The 25,140-nt window shown below is 42.1% G+C and overlaps 1 protein-coding gene across 2 annotated transcripts in view; it reads left to right on the top strand.

Annotated features, from left to right (window-relative positions):
* The window catches only part of SH3TC2 (SH3 domain and tetratricopeptide repeats 2), a 62,631-nt gene that overhangs the window by 22,179 nt on the left and 15,312 nt on the right, over positions 1-25,140 (top strand). For both annotated transcript variants that reach the window (XM_054488709.2, XM_054488710.2), the window contains 6 exons: positions 396-469; positions 2,587-2,782; positions 9,366-9,499; positions 12,334-12,375; positions 12,498-14,192; positions 14,300-14,480. In XM_054488709.2, coding sequence (XP_054344684.1) covers positions 396-469; positions 2,587-2,782; positions 9,366-9,499; positions 12,334-12,375; positions 12,498-14,192; positions 14,300-14,480 — 2,322 coding nt within the window. The remainder of the gene's footprint in view (positions 1-395; positions 470-2,586; positions 2,783-9,365; positions 9,500-12,333; positions 12,376-12,497; positions 14,193-14,299; positions 14,481-25,140) is intronic.

Below are 25,140 nucleotides of genomic sequence, written 5' to 3'. Positions count from 1 at the left end.
AATAAACTTCCTAGGAGGTGCTTTTCACACTAAAGTTTAAGAAATACTGCTGGAAGATATGATAAAATTAAATATACAGATTGACAGTAAACATTACCCCACACCATGGACCTGTGTGGCTCTGGCAGAGATCTGACAGTTCAAATGTAAAGGGATTGTTTGTTAGTTATTTAACTGACAAACTACTTTCGGAGCCACAAAATATCCCAGGTCCGCTAACTTCTCACGTTTTCACAGGTCCTGGTAGAAAGTAAGTTCTCAATAAATGTTTGCCATCATTTAAATAAGAGAAAAAACAATACTTATCATCATCATCATTATTCTGATGGACTGTTCTGTTAATTGTTGCAATTTTTTGAAATCCGTGTTTGCAAACCCCATGTTTTCATTGGCAGGTGGTTCCTAAAGAATTATCCAGGAAGCTGTGGCCTTTCCAGGAAGAGGGATTGGACAGGCTCCTATCAGATTGGTATGGCTGAGTCAAAAACATAGTATTGTTAGGGAGATAATGTTGTCCTGCCTCTCAATTTTATCTGCAGGTTTGGAGTCAGTTGATGTGAATTTCTGTCTCGTCTCTGCTAGGAGCTGGATTTAGGGAAGCCAGTTTCTGTCTGTGCACATGGTTTTCCCTGCCTGTGAAATGAGAGGTCTCAATCCAGGAGGCAGCTACAAATGCCTGCAGGTGTGGGCAGGACACACAGATGCTAGGGGGCCTGGATGGAAGGTGTTAGGGAATGGCAGGAATAATTAGGGATTTTAAGATATATGAGTGAAAAAACAGGGCCAAATTAAATGTTTTGTGAGCCAAATGCGGCCTGTGGGCTGCCTGTTTCAATCTCTGGTCAAAACATTTTCTAATTTCCCTTAGAGTTTTGTAAAATTAACTTTGAATTTAGGAAGAGTAGAAATGCCTGGCACATAAGGGTACTCAGTAAAAACTTGTTGAATAAATGAATTATACACACACACACAATTTAAGTAATCTGTATGTGTGTATACACATACATATCTGTAAGTACTGTAGATCCATATCAACTGGATAATGAAGTCAACACTTTTTAGACATCTAGAAATACCTTCTGTTCATCTTCATCTTTAGAACTCCCCTTCACCCCCCTCCCACACACTCCTACTACAAAGTACAATTTTATAAGTGCTGAGCCCAAATAACACAAAAAAAGAAATAGAAGGATTATGGAACCCAGACATCAGATCTAATAAATTACTGATGACAAACAAGATTTTCAGCTTCCTAAAGCAGTACAGACTTGTAGTTAGAACGCAAGGGTTTGAAGTCTGTTCTGGGTTCAGATTCTGGCTCCCTGACTTAAAACCAGTGTGATCTTGGCCAATCCACCTGCCCTATGTTGCAACTTCCTCATTAGTAAAATGATACAATAAAACCAACTTAAATGTTGTTATGAGAACCAAACAAAATGACATCCATAAATCACTTTGCACAGTTTCTCTTACAATGTAGATATTTAACACATGGTAGATCCCATCAACCCACAAAACAGTGAGAATTTCTGATCTTGAAAACACAATCTAGAAACTTGACCAAAAATGTCAGAAAAAATAGGCTAGTAGTTTTAGCAGAGAAGCTAAAGCAAATGTGGAAACTGAGGCACATAAAAGCCTTTATCTCCACCAGGGTAGGATTAATGGAGAGGCTAACCAGCAGCCTGAAGACTTAAGCTCTAGACCCAGTTTTGCCATGCATAAGATCCTTAGACAAATCTCATACCCTCTCTCTCCCTCCATAATCTGGGAAAAGGGGATTCTGATAGTTTCCATGCCCTTTGAAGCTCTTGAGAAGACCTGAGAAAGTGAGTGCAAATTGTACTTTGTAAACTGGACAGAAAAACATTCATCAAAAGGTCATTGCTAGATCCTAGGTAGGCAATTTATCAGATTGAGTACCATAGTCAGAAAGGGAGTCTTTTAGATCCTTCTAAGTCATTAGCAGCTTTCTATTCCACCAGTGGTAATGAGGCTAATGTTTATTGAGGGTTGACCAGGTACCAGGCATTGTGCACTGTATCTCTTTGATTCTCTTTAATATTTATAAGCAGCAGGTATTCCTATTATCCCCATTTTCCAGTTGGGGAGACTGAGGGTCATAGAGGCCAAAGGAGCTGGAAGGACATGGAGAGCTTCTCTGGTCAAGTGCTTCTCACACACTGGTCTGTGGATTTGTGCCAACCATGACAAAGCATTTACATGACAGTGGCAAAATCAGACAAACCAGGACAATACAGTGAGCTTTCCAGTTTCCCATAAGCTATGTTTATTCATTTTTAAGGCATATCCACTATCTGAGAATTTTTTTGTGTTTGTTAAAACATCTTTTCTTTGGTAAAAGTGGATTGTAGTTCTTTTAAAAATATGTCCTAGTTTGGCAAAATGAAAAGCCAGTTGTCCTGAGTCATTCCTGCCAATTTTTGGGTGGGGAAGGGAGTGAAATGTTACTGGTCCTTGACATTCTAAAGTCTGGGAACCCCCCATTTTCTATTGCATTGGAAGGTGATGGGAGGCCCAGCTGTTCATGTCTTCTGTAGCTGATCTGTGTGCTATTTTCTACAGGCAGAGGACGCTGTAAGGCCTTGAAGGGTTATGAGCCAGGAGAAAAGGATGAACTGAGTTTCTACCAGGGAGAAAGCATTGAGATCATTGGCTTTGTCATACCTGGGCTTCAGTGGTTCATTGGAAAGTCGACGAGTTCAGGACAAGTGGGCTTTGTCCCCACCAGGAACATAGATCCTGATTCTTATTCCCCAATGTGAGTATTGACAGTGAGCATGTCCTGGAGCTGGGCTGCCTTTCCCAGGGGTCCCTCCCCTCTTTGAGCAGATTTGCAGTTGAACTTTGAGGATGCCCTGGTAACATGGAGCCACAAAAGCACATTCTGACACCAAGGTTGATACAGAGAGTGATAGAAAGGAGAGAATGCATCAGTTCAGTTTATTTTAACAGGTGGTCACTGAGGACTTCCTCTGTGCAAGGAGGGAAGCAAAACTCCAAGACAAAGGGTGTGCTGTTAGGCACTGAGGGTGTGGTTTTGGTACTTGGATCCTGCTACCCACCCTGTCTAACCACAGGTCCCCTTCAGAGGAAGGGCACACACAGGGAGCAATAGATTGGCAGCATGCTGATCCCACATAGGGCTGGGAGGTAGGTCCCATGTAGATCTTCACTCATTCTGCTTTCAAGCTGAATGCCAATGTATGACTTCAGCACTGGCTAGGAGGGCAGAGTGCTTTTCTTGCTCTTTTCTGCCTTTAATCCAGAAAGGCTGGTTCTGAGGAGCAGACCCATCTGCCTAGCCAATCAGGAGAAGGTGACCAGCCTGCTCCACCCACCCTGTCATGGAAGGACAGAGATATGGGGTATTGCTCCATCTTTTTGGAGTGGGCTTCCGATGTGGGGTTAGGAAACAGTAGAAAGCCTGGGCTCAGGAAGTATACGGGGAAAGGGAGAGTTGGCTCCTAACATTGACACAACATAGCTCCCCACACTGGGAAAATGTGGCCCAAGAAATGTCTAACGATCTGAACAGAGACTGAAATTTTTTCTCCTGTGGGAAATAGCCAATGAAGAGAGTAGACCAAGGGGCAGAAGCTCCCTGTAAGCCCTGCCCTTCGTGGGGAGAGGAGGAGACAGAAGGTTATTTTTTTTCTATGTAGAAATGTGGGAGTCCAAATAACTATAAACAAGGAAGACCACTCACTGAGCTCCTGGAGAGGTATGGAGAACTATCGGGACTTGTAAGGAAGAAAAGGATATCAAGAGAACTTCATGAAGAGGGTGACGTGTGAATTAAGCTTTGCACAATGTAAAATATTTCAACAGATGTTGATGGGAAAAGAGGTCATAGGTAGGAAAGTGAGTCAATGCTTGAAGAACGACTCATGTAGTTGGGAGGAAGTTACCAGAAGGGCACTGGTGCAGCAAAGGTGGGTCCATGCTCTGGAAACCTGGGAATGCCTGTGTCAGGGCCCTCTCCTTAACCTGGCAGAGAATGGGGAGCCACTGCATGTCTCTGAGCAAGGGTGACATATTATATGACTGGACCTTTTCTCTAGGAAATGAAACCTGGCTTTGGGGGAGGCATGCATCATCAGGGGGAATCTGGAGGCAGGAGACCAGCAAGAAGCCTAGGGTGGCACCCAGAAAAGGATGAGAATGGAGAGGAGAGGCCACTGCTGAGGACCAATTGACAGGAAGTCAAAGATTCCAGGAGCTTTACAAATATGGATACCTGTGTTCTGCTTCCAGAGGCTGTCGTGTAACTGGTCTGGATGGGGCCTGGGCAATGATATTGATAAAAGCTCCCCAGGTGTGGCTGGTGGGCAGCCAAGGTGAGAACATTGCTCTGAGCCACCCCTTCATGTTACCACAGGGGGAGCTGAGGACCCCGGGGTGAAGGGGATGAACCCAAGGCCTTCCCTCTGGAACCTTAGAATCCTGACATTAAATCCAGTGAGCTCTCGTTAAATGTCCTGGTGATTTTAAATCCTGATGTTAAATCCAATACATTCTGGTGAGAAGTCCCAGGGAAAGGGAGAAAGAATAAAGAGGATGGAAAATAGGAATGGGGGAAGAACCCTGGAGGATGCCTCCATTTACAGAGCGGAGGAAGAGAACGCAGAGAGGAGACAGAGGAGCCACAGAAAGGAAGAAACAAGCTGCGGGGGAGGCGGGGCTGACACCTGTGCTGTCATCAGAGAGGTACAGCAGGGCCAGATGAGGAAAGGCCTTTTGGACTGGCCATTGGGAGGTCTTCCGGAAGCACAGTAGCTAAATGGCTTACAGAGTTGCGGAGTCAGGCTGCCCAAAAGGCATTCATGAGCATGTGAGTGCAGCTTGTACCTCCACTGGCTTACCGGCTCTGTGTCTTTGGACATATTCATTTATCTCTCCATGCCTCAGTTTTCTCATCTGTAAAATGTGTAGAATGTTAGCACTTGCCTAATAGGATTGCTGTGACTTTAAATGAACTAATAATACACACAAAGCCCTTAGAATGGTGCGTGGCACAGTGTGTGTGTGTGTGTATGATCCACAGGCACTTGTTCTTGTTGTTTGTGCCATTGCCATTGTTGTGGGTGGTGATCTTGAGAGGCAGTTTTGATAGGATATTGGGGACAGGTGTCATTTTCATAATTTATATTTGGACTTCTGCACCTCACGCTAATTTACCTCAAATGACAGTAAGTCAGCACTACTGAGTTAATTCAGTCATCACATTTTCACTGGCTTAGTTGTAAGGGGTCCTCTCACACTGAAGAGCAGCGTCCTCCGTGCTGTGTGAAGTGGACTATGACATTCTCCTGTGCCTGGTCAGTTGTGGGACCCAATGCACCAGAGATTGCACAATTGGTACAGAAGGGGAAAATGAGCCAGAAAACAGGGAGGGGTGGCACAAGGAGAAGAGGGGAACTGGCTCCTTGCATATCCCCCAAAGCACTGTCCAGATATCAGAGCTCCTTGAATCACAGCAACCATGGGTTGGGTTTTGAGCTCAGAGGAATGACCCAACTCTGCGCAAGCAAGCAGCGGAAGTCTCTGCATGCTGCCTTCCAACTGGCCACTGGGTGTCACTCTTCGTCTATGTTCGCTGGGTGTCAGGGTCTGAGAAGTAATTCAACCTTTGCTGAAGTCTCCATCTTCTCCGTGTAGGTTCTCTTTTTGTGCTTGTATGTTACTCCCTAAAGTATGTGTGTATACTTAAGTGCCTAAATTAAAAAAATAAGTAAGACTGATAAGTTAATGTACTCAAAACCAGAAAAAAGAACATAGGAAAAAAGCTAGTATTTTATAGTATTACAGTTAGAAAACATTCTTTTGTTATATCCCCTCTTTTATTCTTCATATTGCTTGTGTCTTTATAATTCAGTTTCTTGTGGAATCTATTTTTGCTACTAATAATTTTGGTCTCATAGCCGTTTCTTTGCATGATGTGTCTACATGTAATATATTTTATTACATATTGACAGCAAGTTGTCCACTTCTTCTTCATAGAGATCTATTTTAGTAGCTATTTCAGTGAAGATCTGTAGGTTACAAATACTCTCAGTCCTGAGTCTTGGCCTTCTTAAATATATATAATACTTAAAATATACTCTTGAATGATAATTTAGCTAGGTATAGCATAACATCTTCAAAGTTTGCAGGAAAAAATAACTTTAACTATAAAATTGCAAATCCATGTTGCCAGGGCCCTGTCCATTTTGTTAGTCTTTTCAGAGAATCATTTTTTCTTTTGTTGACCATCTTTATTGATTTTTGTTTTTATAATGATACTTCATTAATGACAGCATTTGCCTTGATTATTTTCATCTACTTTCTTTGTTTTTATTTCATTAATTTATGATCTTATCTTTTATATTTAATTCATTCATTCCCTGAAATTGAGCTGTCAATAGTAATTAAACCAAGAAAGGAGGTGTAGGAGAAATAGAGAACTTTAAAAGACCTGTAAGCATAAAGAAATGGACATCATGTTAAAAATGATATTATTTTTATTTATTTTGCTCAGGACTTGGTGTGTATCTTCAATATGAAGATTCATGTCTTTCTTCAATTCTGGAAAATTTTCAGTCCTTCTTCTTTGAATATTGCCTCTCTCTCATTCTTTTTAGTCTCTCTTCTGGAATTCCTATTAGAGGTACGTTGGACTTACTCTATCCTCATTCTTGCTTAATCAGTTCTTTTACATTTTTTATCTTTTTGTCACACCAGGCTAAATTCTGATTGATTTTCTTGACATGATCTTCAGTTTCACTAATTCTCACCTCTGCTATGACTAAACTTGCTGTTTAACCCACTCATGTAGTTCTTAATTTCTGTGCCTTTATTTTCCATTTTCTAGGATTTGTATTTTGCTATTTTTCATATATGGCTGTTTCTTCTCACAGTGTTCCATCTTTTCATTGTAGCTTCATTTTTTCTTATTATTTCACCTTTGTAATTGTTCATATACATTCTTCTTCAGATTATTGTCATTTCTAGTTTTTTGTAGTGTTAATATAGTTATTTGTACATCTGCTGGCTCTCTTTATGAATAGTTCATTTTATTGCACGGTTTGTATTTTTGTTACATGAACTAATTTTCAACATTTTAAAAGATGGGCTTTATATGGATCCTGGGCTGAAGAAAACCTTGCTGACTAGGTTTTGCATTTGCTTCTCCTGGAACCTTAGGGAGTAATGATCCAGGACTGATTTTTTACTGTTAATTCTTGGATCGTGATACCAACACCAGGTAGTGTAAATTCAGATCCCACACGTCCCAATGGCATAAGCCTAGGTGTTTGATGTTTTCCAGGAACTCAAATAAATGAAAAGTGTGTTCTTAGTAGGTAGGAAGAAATTTTCCAATCTGCTCTTTACAGCAGTTGAACCCTTTCAGACTCCAGGGAGTTTAATTTGGCTCCCTGCTTCAGGCAGGTCTAAATCACAGCTCCTGTTCTTGGGGTGGACATTAGAAGGTCAACCCCAGTTCTGAAGGCCAAAGTGCCACCTGAAACCAACAGGAGCTCTGGGCCATCTGCTCTAACCTGCCAATCTGGGTTTGGTTTTTGCTTTTGTTACTGGCTTCCAGTGATTTCCCTTTCTTTCTTTAAAGAATGTACTAAAATATTCATCTTTGTTACAGATTTTTCTATAGATATGGGGGAGAGTGGCCCTTTTAGAGCCCTTTAACTTGCCATATTGCCGGAAGTTTTACCATGTTCTTCTAACCCAGTTTTCATGTTTGGAAATCTCTAATGCAATTTGTCAAGCTTCTTGGCCTTTCTCTAAATTCTAAATTCTCTAAGTTGTCCTGGAACTCAGGACTTTAGCAGATGCTGTGAGGCAATGCACACAGAGGTAGAAGACCTCAGTTTTAGTTTCAGCTTTACCACTTTCTAGCCTTGCAATTCTTAGCATGTCACTGAATGGTTCTGAATCCTTTTCTTAATCTACAAACATGGATTAAAAAAACCCGCACCGTAAAGTTGTTATAAACAGTAAATGAAATAGTAAATTTAGGAATACATTGTAAAATTTAAGAGATCTATAAAACTTTGGGCTCAATTTATCCCAATTGAATTTAGTTGTAGATTTCAATTACATGCTGTTTTGAGATTAGAAGCTTCCGTGGTGTTGGGGGGAATCTGGCGATCAGCCCAGGGAGATGGGGGCCCAGTAAATGTGGTGCTATTAATAGTTTTCTCATCATGGGCTTTCAAACTACATTTACCTGAGTTATGGGGACAAATGGTAATGGCTGATTACAGTACCCCCATCCCATCCCCTCCTTGAACAATGCTTTAACTAGAGAAGTTCTTATGTCCTGCTCTACCACTCCCTATCCACCAACTTCATTTTGCTGTGCCTCAGTTTATTCATCTGTAAAAAGGATAAGAGTAGTACCTGCCTGGTATGGCAAATGTGTGGATTAAATAAAATAAGAGTATCTGGCTCTTCATACCACTTCCTCCCAAAGTATTAGCTATTATTAACTCCTGGGCTTCCAAGTTAATTTTGTTTTAAAAATGGGTTCTGACATTAAAACATTCTCTATTTAGAACTAAAAGTGGCCTAAAAAATTGTTCAGATAGATGCAATCCAGTAGCTTCTAAGGCACTTCTAGTTTTTAATTATTTAATTCTGTAACAAATCTCTAGTAAGCAAATTAGGCTTAACAGTTAGTTTATACAACAGCATGAGTATCAAGATCTCTATTGTTTATAATCATTTCTTTCAGCTCCCCTAATCTTCCTTTTACCCACTTCTTTCCCTTAGCGATTCCAATCCTCTTAATGTTGACTAAACTGTTGTTCTATGCCATGGAATCAGACCTTAACAATGGTGAAAGATTCCTCTGACTCTGGTCAGATTTTCTTCATTATTCCTCTAGATTGTGTCACTTGTCCCTCACTTTTTCTTGAAATAACCTAAGGACAAATAAACTTTTTTAATGGTCCCTTTTCAACCCTTCCATGTAGGGCAATCAATTCCTCTTTCTTCCACTAAAAATGGGTACCATGGGATCTCAAAAAATGGGTACAGGTTGAGAGAAGGGGCTTTGTTTTTCTTGGGAGATGGGGTTTTAAGAGGAGGGGTGTTTTCATCCCCACTTTGACCTACTGGACAACCACATCCCTCAGTTCTCCCAGCATGATGTGCTAATAGCTCTTCTTTTTTGGCGGTATAAATACAGTATGCAACGGTGAGATGAGGAATCTAATTTCATCTACGGGCAAGTGGATTGATGGCTTTTCTGCATCCTCCACTACATCCTAGTGTGGAGAGAAGAGGAGATGGAGTCTGAAGCCTTGCACTAATCTGTCTCTATGTTTTTTGCCCCGATGCAGGAGCAGGAACTCTGCCTTTCTCAGTGATGAGGAGAGATGTTCCCTGTTGGCCCTGGGAAGTGATAAGCAGACTGAGTGTTCCAGCTTTCTCCACACTCTTGCTCGCACTGACATCACATCTGTCTACCGGCTCAGTGAGTGTTGGTCCTCAGACACCTTCAAAAGCCTGGGGTCCTCAACAATAAGATAGTGCCCCTAACCAGGAATAGAATACCCCTAAATTCTAATCCTATCCATAAATTTGGGTGGCCATGACCACTATTCTGTTGAGGATCTGAATCATATTTGCTTAGCAGCATTTCATTTTGGATTTCAGGTAATTCTGGGGTTGCAGGGGAACTATGAGACATGATGAAACCAACTCACCTATATCATGGGTGGTCAGCTGTACTGGGTCTTCCCTCCTAATCTTGGGGAAGGAGAACTTCCTGAGTCCTGGCTGAGGTACCTTCTAGGACTGAAGTAGGCCCCCAGTGACACGGGTGGGGCTGTAAATGTTACCGCTGTGAAAAGGCCTTAAGAGATGATTTCTTGTCTCACATTACAGATTGGGAAACAGGCCCAAAGGAATTAATGCCTGAGCTAGGATAAGAACTGCTAGTCAGAGCAGTCCACTTTACCACACTGCCCCCGACACAAAATGACTTTGAGTTGTTGGGTGTGTTAGTCTTGGGTGTTTTCTGTGTCATGGAAACAGATCTCAACAATTGTGAAAGATTCCTCTGACAAACTGACTAGTTTTCAGCAGTGTCTGAAGGACTGACTGACTGAATGAATGATACTCATTTCCTTTGCTTTGAGAAAGGCCTACTGCTCTGTGTCAGGGAGTATATTTTCTCATTGATGGTGACTTGAGGAAGAATTTTTGTTTCTCCCATCTCTTTGTTGATGGTGACGTTGTGTCTGCTGTTGTGTAGCCAGATTAGATGATCCATATTTTATGGATACAGCTAGAGATTCTGCTGAAGGGGCCCTCAGGCCATCTCCCAGGAGTACAGCAGGGAGTTGAGAGCTTTGTCCGTGCAAAAAGAGTGTTTGTGAAAGCACTTGCCTCAGGCATCAGCACCCTGCCCTAGCAGAGCTTTCTTGCCACAAGCCACAAGCAGATCATATTGCCTTATGAGGTTGAGCGGGAAGCTAGAGCTGTAAGCACTGCCCAGTAGGTGGGAGTCTGCTGTCTGAAAATTGAGGTGTACTAGCAGTGTTCCTTGGGGAGAAGGCCTGGGCGCAGACTTGGATCATGATTTCTGCCAGCTGTTGGTCCAGTGGTGGGGAGGATGCAAGAGGAGGCCCCAGCGAGCACTTGACTCTCACTCAAAGATCAGGAGTGTAGCTCTGCAGTGTGCAGTCTGCACCTTATGGTTGTGTAGGCTGCCCTAGCACCAAGACAAGCAGCAGGAGAACATCTTGTTGGTAAATTGCAGCTTCCCCAAGGCTTATACCCTAGGGAAGGATGGCCCTTTGTAATTCTTCCTCCTAGAGAGGGGACACCATTTTGTAACTTGCGCATCACTCATACTCTTGGTGTCCTGGCCAGAAGAGAAGAGGTGGCCCAAGAGGGGCATGTACCCCTCCACATCAGAGAGGCCAGGGCACTTGAACAGCTCTCCTTAGCCAAGCTCTATAGCTCTCCATCTTTAGCTGCAGGGCTTTCTACCCTCTGGGGGTTACAGATCTGGAGGTTCTGCAATGACATTCTGGAGAAGCCCTCCTGGAGAACAGCAGGAAAAGGTTTGATTGGTGAGGGGCTTGCTGGTCCTCAAAGTTCACTGGAGAACTCAGGGTGGTGGCACAGACAGTTGTTACTTCTCTGCTAAGAAGAGGTAGAATCTTCCCTCTAGCAGCTGCCATCCTGTGGAGTGTGAAGCTAGCCTTCACCTCCACAGTTCCACTGTGGTTGCTTTAGCCAACAGTGGTCACTTCTTCACTGCCAAACCCAAGGTGTCTTCTTGGTTCTTACCTAGTCCGGTTGCACTTGGTGGCAATAGGTGGGTATGTTTTAAGTCACCTTGGCCTCTGTAACCCCCTTTTCTCTCTGACTGTGCCTTTTCAGTCTCCCTCACTGGCTACTGGCTGCCAGTGGGTTGCCCAGGCTTATTAACAAACTCCCCCTCCCTCACTCCCCTACTGCTTTTCTTTTCCCCCAAATGCCTCACCTGTGTGATTACATTTAGTCCTGGGACTCTGGCCAGCAATTTGTGACCTGCTGTGGGTCACAAACCTGTGTTTGCAAAGTCTCAGTTTTTCTCCTTGGCTCCAGACCTACATCATTATCTGCCTAGAGCTCCTACAGCTACCTCAAACCCCAGAGGTCTAAAACTGCACTCCAGATTCTCCCATCCTCTACTTCAGTCTCAGATGCATCCTTGCTCCTTTTTATTCGCCCTTCACTTCTGGCCCCTCGCCCCTGCCACTTTTAAAAAAACAGTGTCCAGCCCAGTGGACACATGTAACCAATGTCTGCCAAGTGAATGAATGATGAACGAATGGAGGAGGCAAGAAGGAAAGATGTGATACATTTGGAAGTGGGAGGCAGCACCATGTGCTCCCACATGCTCTGTGCCGGAAGTTGTGTCCTGGCTCCATCGTGAACTCGCTGAGAGATTTGGGAGCTGCATCTCTCTGATCTTCAGATTCTATCACAACCCCCACTGTCCCCACCCCCCACCCCCCTATGGTACCCACACCTCTTGACACAGAGCCTGTGTTTCCAGCTTTTCTTCTCGGACTCTGAGTTTCACGTATACCTTGGTTCCCAACTGTAAAGTGCATGGGTTAAACAAGATGATTAGGCCCCTGCAGCTCTTAAGATGATGGTGAAAGGATAATTCTGCCCTGTTCCTTAATGATGACTGAAGGTCTTAAACACCAAGTCTCCTAAGAGGCCACTGGTCTGGGGTACACCTGGAGGCATGGGCATGTGGCCCATCCTGACCTAACACCAGACCTGTTCTTCATCTCTACTTAGGTGGGTTTGAATCCATCCAGAATCCTCCAAATGATCTGAGTGGTGAGTAGCGATCATGCTGAACCTGACATTCATCCTTGAGGACAGCACTTCTGTCCTCTTGCCAAGAGCAGCCACCTTAGGTGCAGGTGCCCAAGGTTGCTCAACTTTGCCTGTCCTTACAGCATCCCAGCCTGAAGGCTTCAAGGAGGTCAGGCCTGGCAGAGCCTGGGAAGAGCATCAGGCCGTGGGCTCCAGACAGTCCAGCAGCTCTGAGGACTCCAGCCTGGAGGAGGAGCTCCTCTCAGCCACCTCAGACAGCTATCACCTGCCGGAGCCTGATGACCTTGATGACCCGGAACTGCTCATGGACCTAAGCACTGGTCAGGAGGAGGAGGCTGAGAACTTCGCCCCCATATTGTCTTTTCTGGATCATGAAGGTTATGCTGACCACTTTAAAAGTCTCTATGACTTCTCCTTCTCTTTCCTCACTTCTTCCTTTCATAGCTTCTCTGAGGAGGATGAGTTTGTGGCCTACCTGGAGGCATCAAGAAAGTGGGCCAAGAAGAGCCACATGACCTGGGCCCATGCCCGGCTCTGCTTCCTCCTGGGCCGGCTGAGCGTCAGGAAGGTCAAACTCTCTCAGGCCAGGGTGTACTTTGAGGAGGCCATCCACATTCTCAATGGAGCATTTGAGGACCTGTCCTTGGTGGCCTTTCTGTACATCAATTTGGCTGCCATCTACCTGAAACAGAGGCTGAGACATAAAGGCTCCACCCTGTTGGAAAAGGCAGGTGCCCTGCTGGCCTGCCTGCCTGACCGTGAGTCTAGTGCCAAGCATGAACTCGACGTGGTGGCCTACGTGCTGCGACAGGGGATTGTGGTGGGCAGCAGCCTGCTGGAGGCCAGGGCCTGCTTTCTGGCCATCCGCTTGCTCCTGAGCCTAGGCCGGCATGAGGAGGTCCTGCCCTTTGCCGAGCGCCTGCAGCTCCTCTCTGGACACCCTCCTGCCTCTGAGGCTGTGGCCAGTGTTTTGAGTTTTCTGTATGACAAGAAATATCTTCCACACCTTGCAGTGGCCTCTGTCCAGCAACATGGTATCCAGAGTGCCCAAGGGATGTCTCTTCCTATTTGGCAGGTCCACCTGGTCCTCCAGAACACAACCAAGCTCCTTGGCTTTCCCTCCCCAGGCTGGGGTGAAGTTTCTGCCTTGGCCTGCCCAATGCTCAGACAGGCCCTGGCTGCCTGTGAGGAACTAGCAGACCGGAGCACCCAGAGGGCCCTGTGTCTCATCCTTTCCAAAGTGTACCTCCAGCACAGGTCTCCTGATGGTGCCATCCACTACCTGAGCCAGGCCTTGGTGCTAGGGCAGCTGCTGGGTGAGCAGGAATCCTTTGAGTCTTCTCTCTGCCTGGCATGGGCCTATCTCTTAGCCAGCCAGGCCAAGAAGGCTTTGGACGTGCTTGAGCCACTGCTATGCTCCCTGAAGGAGACAGAGAGTCTCACTCAAAGGGGAGTCGTCTATAACCTCCTGGGACTTGCACTCCAAGGTGAAGGTCGGGTGAACAGGGCAGCCAAGAGCTATCTTCGGGCCTTGAACAGAGCCCAGGAGGTGGGAGATGTGCATAACCAGGCAGTGGCTATGGCCAATCTTGGCCACCTGAGCCTTAAGTCCTGGGCTCAGCATCCAGCCAGAAACTATCTCCTGCAGGCTGTACGACTCTATTGTGAACTTCAGGCCAGTAAGGAGACAGACATGGAATTAGTACAGGTGTTTCTCTGGTTGGCCCAAGTTCTGGTGTCTGGACACCAGCTGACCGATGGCCTTCTTTGTTATGAAATGGCATTGCTGTTTGGCTTAAGGCATCGACATCTAAAGAGTAAGTATGTCCCATGCTGCTGGGAAGCTATAGAGAAAAGTGTTGGAGCAAGTTTTATCCATTTCCTATCTAAAGTCATCTCATTCATGTCCCTGCTTTGTGTTCAGGTCAGCTTCAGGCCACCAAATCCCTCTGCCATTTCTACAGCTCTGTGTCCCCAAACCCTGAGGCATGCATCACCTACCATGAGCACTGGCTGGCCCTGGCTCAGCAACTCAGGGACCGGGAGATGGAAGGGAGGCTGCTGGAGTCCCTGGGGCAGCTTTATCGGAACCTAAACACCGTCAGGTGAGTCAGGGTCAGGAACTGTCCTAGAAGCAGCCCTCCTTCCTTAAGGAGAAACAGTGTTCTTTCCCACAGGAAGCAAGTCTAAATGTACATGGTACAGGTGGGGCTTTGTGCAAAAGAGCAAGGGCTCTGCAGCCACCACAGTGCATCCATCACTTATTAGTGGTGTAGCCTTGGGCAAGCTATTTAATTTCTCCATGTCTCAGTTTCCTCATCAGCCAAAGGAAGATAATAATAGCGTCTATCTCAGTGTTATTGTGAAGGATAAATGAGTTAATGCTCATAAAACACTCATAACTGTGCCTGATACATAGATAGGTCTCAGTAATGTTAACTATGCCACTATTACTTGTGTGTTTCTATAACCACCTATCACGGGATCATGGCTGAGGCTGCATAATTCAGAGAAGTGGCAGTTATACCAAGGACAGAGGAACCTTCAGGAGGTCTTCATTACTGGGGGCAACTGGTTTTAAAGAAAGGTCACCCCCACTGAAAGCAGGGGTGTAAAATGTCATGGTAAAAAAAAGTTTTATTGGGAACTTACCTTTAAAATGAAATTGTAGATTATGAAATGAAGTGTGTTTTCACCTTTTAGTTAAGAATATTTAGATTATAATTTCAACTTTGCATTAAGTCTTAGAATAAACATGGAATAAAAGGAGTGTTGACTTTTTGGCTTAATTGTGCTGACAAAATGATGTAACAGCACAATGGAGCATTCTTTGTTTTGTGATTGATTTTTTAGGACTACCTTAAAAATCCTCATTTTTGTAAAAATAAATCAAAACTTAACAGTTTAACCCAAATGCCTCCTTTAACCCTTTGGTATTCACATTATTATCACTTGCAGATTTTGCCATCTTCTGTTGATTTTCTCTTCATTGTTTCTTCACTGGTCTAATACTGCTTCATCCTCATTTGCCAGTGGGCAGACTGAAGTTCTGCTCTGTAACAAGCCTTAAATTGATTCCATTAAATCCTGTGTGGTTTGCAAGATCTTCAAGTTCACTTTGCAACAGATTTGCCTTGCAGTATTGCATTCATAATTATAAATGTCTTCTAAAATAGAGCATTCATAATAGCTTCTAAAATCGCTACTGTTAAGCAGAGAGAGAGGTGGTTGAGGAGAGGGTAATTAAATGACTTTTTTTTTTTTTTTTGCATTTCTAAGCAACATGGTAACTGTGTGCACCTGGACAATCAGATAAGGAATAATCAGATAATGAATTCCACTCCCCCTTCTCTTTCTCCTCCAGTCTATCTCCCTCTCACTCTCCCTCATTCTTTCCCTCTCTTACAAGAATCAGGTATCCTCCAAACCTCCTGCTGTCTTTGCCTTCAGTCCCAGGGAGGGAGCTTTGGATCCATGCAGCGTGTGAGGAGTCAGGAGGCCTCAGCTCCACCCTGCTTTCATTCTAGGACACACTAGGAGTCTGGATGCTTCTGGAGAAGATCCAGAAGGCAGGCTTGAATTAACTATTGAGATGACATAGTCATATTCTCATGGTGAGGTATTGTAGGACCGGGCTCTGGAAAAGTTAGATTCTAAGGAACAGGAGCAAGAGTGCCAAATATGTGTCAGGCTATTGGCACCTCTGGCTACTGGGCAAGCTCAGTCTTAAATATTCCCAGACATCACCTACCCCACTGCCATCCTTTATTCACCAGCTCCGCACTCCAGATGCCTAAACCCACTGAAATATTAAGGGGGGAAGCCAGAGAGAAGGCCCTGGTTGCTGTCAGCATGGACCACAGAGGCCTTAGTTAAGATAGGATGCAGAATCATTGTCCTGATGTGATGGGGATGATGGAGAGGAGGTCAGGCGTGAGTCTACAGATGGCCCAAGAAGTTACTGGAGGGAGTCAGAAGCCACAGAGCTGGGAGAAAAGCAACCAAAACTGGATTAGGGCCAGAAAACCTGATCCTGCCATGACCTAATAACGTGTCCTTAAATAAGTCACTTTTCCTCTTGGTCTCTTTCCATCTGTAAAGATAAGTTGAATCAGATACCTTCCAGTAAAACGTTGAGTCTGGGACCAGCTAGCTATGCTATTCTGACACTGAATATTCATACTAGAATTCCTGCTGCCTCCAAAGCGTATTGAATTTTTGGTGCAGATTCTTAAAGTTGTGGGCTTTCTAGGGTACCTTTGAAATCAGAGACCTAAGCTTTTAGGGTTTGAAAGACTTTGTAGAATGTTCAGAAGGTCTTGTGGGCAGACATTATGTCTAGCACAGAGCTTGGCGTGGAGGAGACATACTGTGCATGTGTGTTTGGGGTAGCCAAGTCATTAGTGAGTAACTTAGTTCACTAGCTCACAGCCCTTGAGCTGAAGCTATATGCTGACATGGCCACTGATGATTATGACAGAGAATGGTGGAGCTTTGTGTGGGGGAGTCCCTGGCTTCTTTGCTCAGGGCTCAGGTAAGGAAAGAAAGGTGTTTGCAGCTTGGAGGCAGGCTCTTTGGTCTTTAGTGACAAGCACAGTAGTCACAGTGCCGTGAGTGGAAGCTCAGCTGCCCATTCCAACAGCCCTTTGAGAACACTGGCCTATATAGTATTAGCCACAGAACACAGTGTGTCTTTTCTTAAGGATTCTCCTCTGATAAAGAACCAAATTACATATAGTGAAGTAGAATATCAGAGATTTGATGTTCTATTTCATTAGGAACATAGTTTTTTCTAAAATTATGTAGTTGCTTAAGATTAAAAAGCATTACACCTTTTTAACCAGGCCAAGGCAGGTGGATCACTTGAGATCAGGAGTTCAAAACCAGCCTGGCCAACATGGTGAAACCCCGTCTCTACTAAAAATACAAAAAAAGTTAGCCAGGCGTGGTGGTGGGTGCCTGTAATCCCAACTACTTGGGAGGCTGAAGCAGGAGAATCGCTTGAACCTGGGAGGCGGAGGTTGCAGTGAGGCGAGGTCATACCACAGCACTCCAGCCTGGGTGACAGAGTGAGACTGTGTCTCAAAAGAAAAAAAAAAAAGGATTACACTAGTATTGAAGTTTATAGGTGAAAATAAAGGTCCCCTTCCAACTTCCCTTTCCTTGATACTTTCCTGAAATAACTACTTAAAGATTTTTGAATACACATCAAGGAATATTTCATGCATATTAAAGATTGTATATGATACATATTTTCTATCTTAGATATTAGATATATTAAAATATAATATGTACATGTTTTAGTTACATAAATGGAATCATGATAAAATGTCTATTACATAATATACTGTTCTGTTCTTTGCTTTTTTTCACTTAAAAATATCACTGTGAAATGTCAATCCAACATTTTATCACACTATGGGAGCCCTTCCATTGTGTCAGGCACTGTGGTAGGTATTGGGGAATTCAGTGGTTAGAAAAAACAATCTAAGTACCCACAAACAGAGCAGTCTGCCCTGTGTAAGTGTGAGCTTGTTGCCTTTACAAGTATTCAAACAGAGGCCGACTATTCAAAAATTATATAAAAGAGTTTCCTGAATTGAGCTGGATCTGGAACTACTTACTAACAGTTTTATTGAGGTTTAATTACACACCATAAAATTCAGCCTTTGAAGTCTGAAATTTAGTTTTCAGTATATTCACACAGTGTGTAACCATCACTGCTATCTAATTTCAGAACATTTTCATGGCCCCTGAAAGAAAGCCTCCTCATTACCCACTCTTCATTACCCAACCTCACTGCAACCCTGGAAACCACTAATCTGCTTTCTGTAACTATGGATTTGCCTATTCTGGACATTTGATATAAATGGTATCATACAGTATTTGTCTTTTTGTGTCTGGCTTCTTTCACTTAGCATAGTGTTTTCAAGGTTCATCCATGTTGTCACATGTATCAATACTTCATTACTTTTTATGGCCAAATAATATTTTGTTGTACTGATATGCCGCATTTGTTTATTCATTCATCAGTTGATGGACATTTGAATTGTTTCCACTTTGTGGCTATTATGAATAATGCTGCTGTGAACATTCATGAACAAATTTTTGTGTGAAGAAGTGTTTTCAGTTCTCTTGGGTAGACCTAGGAGCAAAATTACAGAGTCATACCATATTTCTATATTTAAACTTTTGGGGAACTACTAGGTTGTTTTTAAAAGTGGTTGCACTATTTTTCATTCCCTTTAGCAAGGCATAAGGGTTCCAATGTCTCCCATCTTCACCACCACTTGTTAGTGTCTGTCTTTTTTTAATTTTAGCCATCCTAGTGGGAGTGAAATTGTATCTCATCGTGGTTTTGATTTACATTTTCCTAATGACTAAAGACATTGAGCATCATTTCATGTGCTTCTGGCCCTTTGTGTATCTTTGGAGAAATGTCTATTCACTTGTCCATTTTTTAAATTGGGTTGTTTGTCTTTTGATTTTTGAGTTGTAAACATTCTTTATATATTCTGGATACAAGTCCTTTATCAGATATGTGATTTACAAATATTTTTTCCCAGCCCGTGGGTTGTCATTTCACTTCTTGATCCCTCATAGAGTGAGCTGGGAAATATTCCTTCCTCTTCTATTTCTTGAAAGAGTTTGTGAAGGATTGGAGTTAATTCTCCCTTAAGCATTTGATGAAATTCACCAATGAAGACTTCTAAATCTTGACTTACCTTTGCAAGGAGTTTGTTTTGCTTTTGAAAATTGCTAATTCAATATCATTAGTTGTTATACGTTTATTTAGATTTTCTGTTTCTTCTTGAGCAGTTTTGGTAGTTTTTGTCTTTCTTGGAATTTGTCCATTTCATCTAAATTAACTAATTTGTTGGTATACAATTGTTCATAGTATTCTTTTATAATCCTTTTTATAATTTCTATAAAGTTGATAGTAATGTCCACTTTAATTCCTGAGACTCTTCTCTCTTTTTATTCTTGATCAGACTAGCCAAAGATCTGTTATTAAAAAAAATTTTCAACAAATTAAATTTTGGCTTTATTGATTTTTTTCTATTCTCTATATCATTTATTTTTGCTCTCATCTTTATTATTTCCTTTCCTCTGTTCGCTTTGGGTTTACTTTGCTGTTTTTGTCTAGTGTCTTAAGGTGGAATATTAAGTTATTGATTTGAGATTTTTTTATCTTTTAATACAAGCATTTACAGCCATAAATGTTCCTCTGAGTATTGTGCCTACACCATTTTACATATTTCAGTATGCTATGTTTATTTTCATTCATCTCAAAGTAGTTTCTAATATCCTTTGTGATTCGTATTCAGTTCATTGGTTATTTAGGAGTATGTTGTTTAATTTCCACATATTTGTGAATTTTCCAAATTTCCTTCTGTTACTGATTTCTAATTTCATTTCATTGTGGTGGGAAAACAAACTTTGCATGATTTTATTCTTTTTACATTTGCTGAGATTTGTTTGGTGGCCCAACATATGGTCTATTCTGAAGGATGTTCCACGTAAACTTGAGAAGAATGTGTATTCTGTTGTTGTTTGGTGTAGTCTATAAATATCTTTTAGGTCTAATTATAATTTTTTATTTCCTTGGTGTTCTTATGTCTAGTTCTTCTATCCATTATTGAAAGTGTGTTATTAAAATCTCTAATTGTTGTTGAGTTGTCTATTTCTCCCTTCCATTCTGTCAGCTTTTTCTACATGTATTTTGGGGCATTGTTATTAGGTGCTGCATGTATATTTATAATTGTGCCTTTCTGATGGATTGAGTCTATTATCATTATAAAATGTCCTTCATTGTCTTTAATGACAATTATGGTCTTTTTATCTGATATTAGCATAGCCACTCTAGCTCTCTTTGGTTACTGTTAACGTGGTCTATACTTTTAGTCTATTTGTGTCTTTGAATCTAAAGTATGTCTCTTGTGGGCAGCATATAGTAGAAACATTTTCTTTCCTCTCCATTCTTCAATGTCTTTTAACTGGAGTGTTTAATACATTTACATTTAATTACAGGTAAGATAGGATTTATGTCTGCAATTTTACTATTTTTTCTCTGTGTTAATAGCTTATATCTTTTTGTTTTTCTATTTCTCCATTACTGCATTCTTTTGTGTTAAATAGATTTTTTCTTGTATACTATTTTAATTTCCTTGTTATTTCTTGTCCTGTATTTCTTTCAGTTATTTTCTTAATGGTTACCCTGGGGTAATAATTAGCATTTTTTAAAAATAAAAATCTTAGCAGTTTCCTGGTCATGCTCACAGCCCTGCACTTGCATGTGGTCTTCTAGATTCCCAGGAATATGTAAGAACTTTTAAAACTTTTTATGGACATCTCATTTCCCAACTTTTCCTCTCGTGTGTGTGTGTGTGTGTGTGTGTGTGTGTGTGTGTGTGTGTGTGTTTGACCCTTTCTTGTTTGCTCCAAATGTTTTCACCACCTAAGGCAGTGATCATATTAAACAATTGCTGATGATTATTTTTGACATATGCCTCAGGGAAAAGGCTGTTCTGCGCTGAGTGAGCTCTGAGTGAGGTTAAATGAAAACAAGCCCTGTAAGCAGAGGCTTCCAGGGAACTTCCAAACAGATCAAACAGTAACAGTTCTCTGGGGATGGAACTTTGGGGGATTTCAAGCTCATTGTCTCCTTCAGTGGTTGCCAAGTTGCTGGTTTTTCCAGCTACCATTATTGTGAGGCTGTTGGTTTTTAAGTGTACCACAGAGCTAGGGACATGCAGAATGTCTCTAAGGCAAGTTGAAAAGCAATGAAGCTCACTTTCGTAACAAGTTTCAGCCGTTTTCCTGAATAAACACTCCTTGCAAACCTTTGGTTAATATCCAGAGTTCTGAAAAATTTTATTTAGATAATTTTTGTCTGTTTTCATTGCTTTTATGGAGGAGAAAACTTTTGGAAATTTTTATTCCATTGTTCTGTAAATTGATCTAGATTAGGATTTTTAATTTGAATAGTTTATAGTTTTAAACTCTGAGATTCCTATTTGTACAATTGGGAAGAAATAAATATCCACTTTTGCCTTACCACTAATATGAGTGATATGGAATGGAAGATTGGGAAATACTTTAGGTGTCAGAGGAAACCCCTGTACACATAAGGTCATTGTCCCTTTGCAGAATGGCCAGTTCAACAAAGAGAACATGCTGTAATGCTATATTTATTTAGCATGTATAAATCACCTTCTCCTACAGAACGCTTTAAAAAAATAAAAGAACAAAGACCAACTACAGACACAGATAAACGGGTGTTTCTATGCACCTGGGGGTGGTTACTGTAATTTAGCATTAAGCTTCCTGGTAGCTGAGTAAAAAGGGGAAAGCTGTATGAGGTTCTCACTGTCTGACAAAAGAACATAAACACATGTATCTGTTGGAGCAATTTTTTTCCTGGCACAGATTGCTTAGGAGGAATTTATTAAGTGGGTCTTGAAGTAATGGACAGATTTCTTCAACTAAATTCCCCTCTAGGGATTTGCATTCTCACAAAGCTCAAAGCCACAGCAAGCATGAACACAGCAGGAAGTGTTCATGGAAGAAGTGGCAGGCTTCTGTAGGGGGTGGTTTGGAGGGAAAGGAGACAATGCTTTCAGCAAAGGATGGGGGTGATCTGTCAGGGAAGACTTTATCAAGGTGGTAGCATTTGAGGAGGCCCTTGAAGGATAAGTAATATTTTGAAAAGTGGAGAAGGGTAGGTTTTAGGTGGAGGGAATAGCAGTAGCCATGGAGAGGTCAGGACACATTTGAAAGACATTTTGTAGATTTAACAGACAGGTTTTGGTGATCAGCTGGGTAGTGACATGGTTTCGCTGTGTCCCCATCCAAATCTTATCTTGAATTATTGCTCCCCTAATTCCCATGTGTTGTGGGAGGGACCTGGTGGGAGGTAATTGAATCATGGCATGGTTTCCCCCATACTCTTCTTGTGGTGGTGAATAAGTCTCATGAGATCTGATGGTTTTATAACAGGAAACCCTTTTTGCTTGGCTCTCCTTCTCTCTCTTGCCTTCTGCCATGTAAGATGTGACTTTCACCTTCTGCCATGATTGTGAGGCCTTCCCAGCCACATGGAACTATGAGTCCATTAAACCTCTTTTTCTTTATAATTTACCCAATCTTGGGTATGTCTTTATCAGCAGTGGGAAAACAGACTAATACAGGTGCAAAGAAGACTCAACTTCTTCCCTAGAAGGAGATATGGAGGTTGGTGGGCATGGGGGCGGGGGGTTGCAATGGGTATCCAGACCTGTACAGTGAACATCCATAGTGAAAATTATGGCCATAATAGCCTTCAGTGAGCATGCCTTGTTTACTAAGCCATATGTAAATCTCAGGATCACCCTGTGACGTAGAAAGAATTGTGGAAATTGAGAACTAAAGAAGCCAAACAACTTGCATGAGGCTTCCTGGCGGGGATTGATATCCAAACAGTGTGTATCTAGGGCAGGGTTAGCAAGCTTTTTAAATAAAGAATCATATAGTAAGTGTTTTAGGCCTTGTGGGCCATATGATCTCCGCCACAAGTACTCCACTCTGCAGTTGTAGTATGAAAATAGATAATACATAAATGAATAAATATGGCTGTGTTCCAATAAAACTTTATTTACAAAAGCAGATTGAAAGCTGTATTTGGCTCATGGGCCATAGTTTAACAACTCCTGATCTAAAATGCATAGTCTTAAGCACTCTATGTATTCTGTCCACCCAGCCAGTAATTTTTGCCCTAGGCAAAAGAAATAGGTGTGGAAGGCTATAGAGTGAAACCTTGTAGAATTGTATGGAGGGGCCTCGTTTTTCATCAGTCTGTCCCCTGCCTGCCACAGAGAGTCCAGACAATTTCACCAGTTGATTTCACTGGCACTAGCTCAGATCCTTGACTTCTCAATTTATGATCTCATGCTGCCTTTTTACTGATTTTAATTTCTCTTATTTGAAAGATTTTCTCTAGGGTTTAGAAGTGGGTTATGGTGTGTGTGTGTGGGGCGGGGGGGTGCACAGGTAGATAGTGAAAACTTTGTCCCAGCCTTCAGGTTTTTACTCTGGGACACTTTTCTGTCCCTTTGTCTAATATCTGCAGGATCATGCCTTCTCTGCCTTCCAGGGAACAACTACAGAACTTAGTTTGATAAAGGTTTGCAATCTCTCAATGGGAGGGATCTTAGGGAGTCTCGTCTTCTATCTTGAGGTGACACAACACAGACTGGCCTTAGAACTGAGCCAGATGGGGTCCATGAGAACTCTGTGGCTCTATTAAATCTATTAAATCAATTCAACAATTTACCGAGCATTTACTATTGCCCAGGAACTGTGCTAAAAACTGAACAAGGGTGATAATAGTCCATGAGCTCACAATGATAACAGAATAGTACAGAAAATAAACATATAAATAGCCACTAAAGTTATCGTATAAATTGTGGTAAGTGCCACAAAGGATGTGCATATTATTATTTTTAGAAAGAAGGGATGCCTTGCATGTAATAGGTCCTCTCAAAATAATGATTAACTCTTTGCATGTGAATACAACAGTAGCCTAGCAGCCATTGCTTCTGGCTTTTATTCTTTTTTTTTTTTTTTTTTTTGAGACAGAGTCTCACTCTGTCGCCCAGGCTGGAGTGCAGTGGCGCGATCTCGGCTCACTGCAACCTCCGCCTCCTGGGTTCATGCCATTCTCCTGCCTCAGCCTCCTAAGTAGCTGGGACTATAGGCGCCCACCACCACGCCCGGCTAATTTTTTGTATTTTTAATAGAGACAGGGTTTCACCATGTTAGCCAGGATGGTCTCGACCTCCCAATCTCGTGATCCGCCCGCCTCAGCCTTCCAAAGTGCTGGGATTACAGGCGTGAGCCACCACGCCCGGCCGCCTGGCTTTTATTCTTATATTTATGCTTCTTATTTTTCTGGAACTGAAAAAAGTGGTACATTTTAAAAAATATAATTAATATGTTAATCCTAACACAGAAGCAATTCTTTTCTCATTTTTGTTGTAAATAAGGAAAGAATTGCTTTTCCTGAAATGTCATCATCTGATCACAAGGCTATAATGTACACTACCACCCCAGTTTCACACATGAGAAAACTTTGTTCGAGGTTTAAAATAGCTTATGTCTTTTAAAACTTCAGGATTTTTAAAGTGGTAAATGAAACAAAAGTCTTCCCAAGTGCTAATATCTGAGCCAGAAATTAGGCACTGCTTGAGGGTGTAAATGTAAGGGTTCTGGGTCAGACTCTGAGAGTTAGATCCTGGTTTAAACAGGGCTTATTACTTGGTCCAAGATAGTTAGCCTTACCAAGCCTTATTTTTTTTCTGTTAGTAAAATGAATATGGTAATAGTACTGATCTCTTGGGGCTGTTGTGATGATTACACGAGATTTTGCGTGTAAAGCACCTAGTACACACTAAGTGCTCAATAGATGTCAGGTAATAATACTACCATTGTTACTATTATAAGACAAAGCAGCTGAGAGCTCAAAATAAGGCTTTAGAAACGTGCAGGAAAACTTAGATACGTTTCAAAAAACAAATCAAAACAACAACATCCTTCTGGATTTCTTTATTTGCAAAATGGGCTAAGAATTCTAATGGCTTGGGGTTTCTATGCGGATTAAATGAGAAAATGTATGCTGAAAATATACACCCAACACCTCACACAGAATCAGCCCTCAGTTTTTGGCCATCTTTGTCATCAAAACAGGACAAGACCAATTAGTGGAGGCTGGGCTTTGGCCAGAGGTCA

The sequence above is a fragment of the Pongo pygmaeus genome, chromosome 4 (assembly GCF_028885625.2).
Source record: "Pongo pygmaeus isolate AG05252 chromosome 4, NHGRI_mPonPyg2-v2.0_pri, whole genome shotgun sequence".
Classification (NCBI taxonomy): domain Eukaryota; kingdom Metazoa; phylum Chordata; class Mammalia; order Primates; family Hominidae; genus Pongo; species Pongo pygmaeus.
This window is presented reverse-complemented; position numbering and strand designations above follow the sequence as displayed.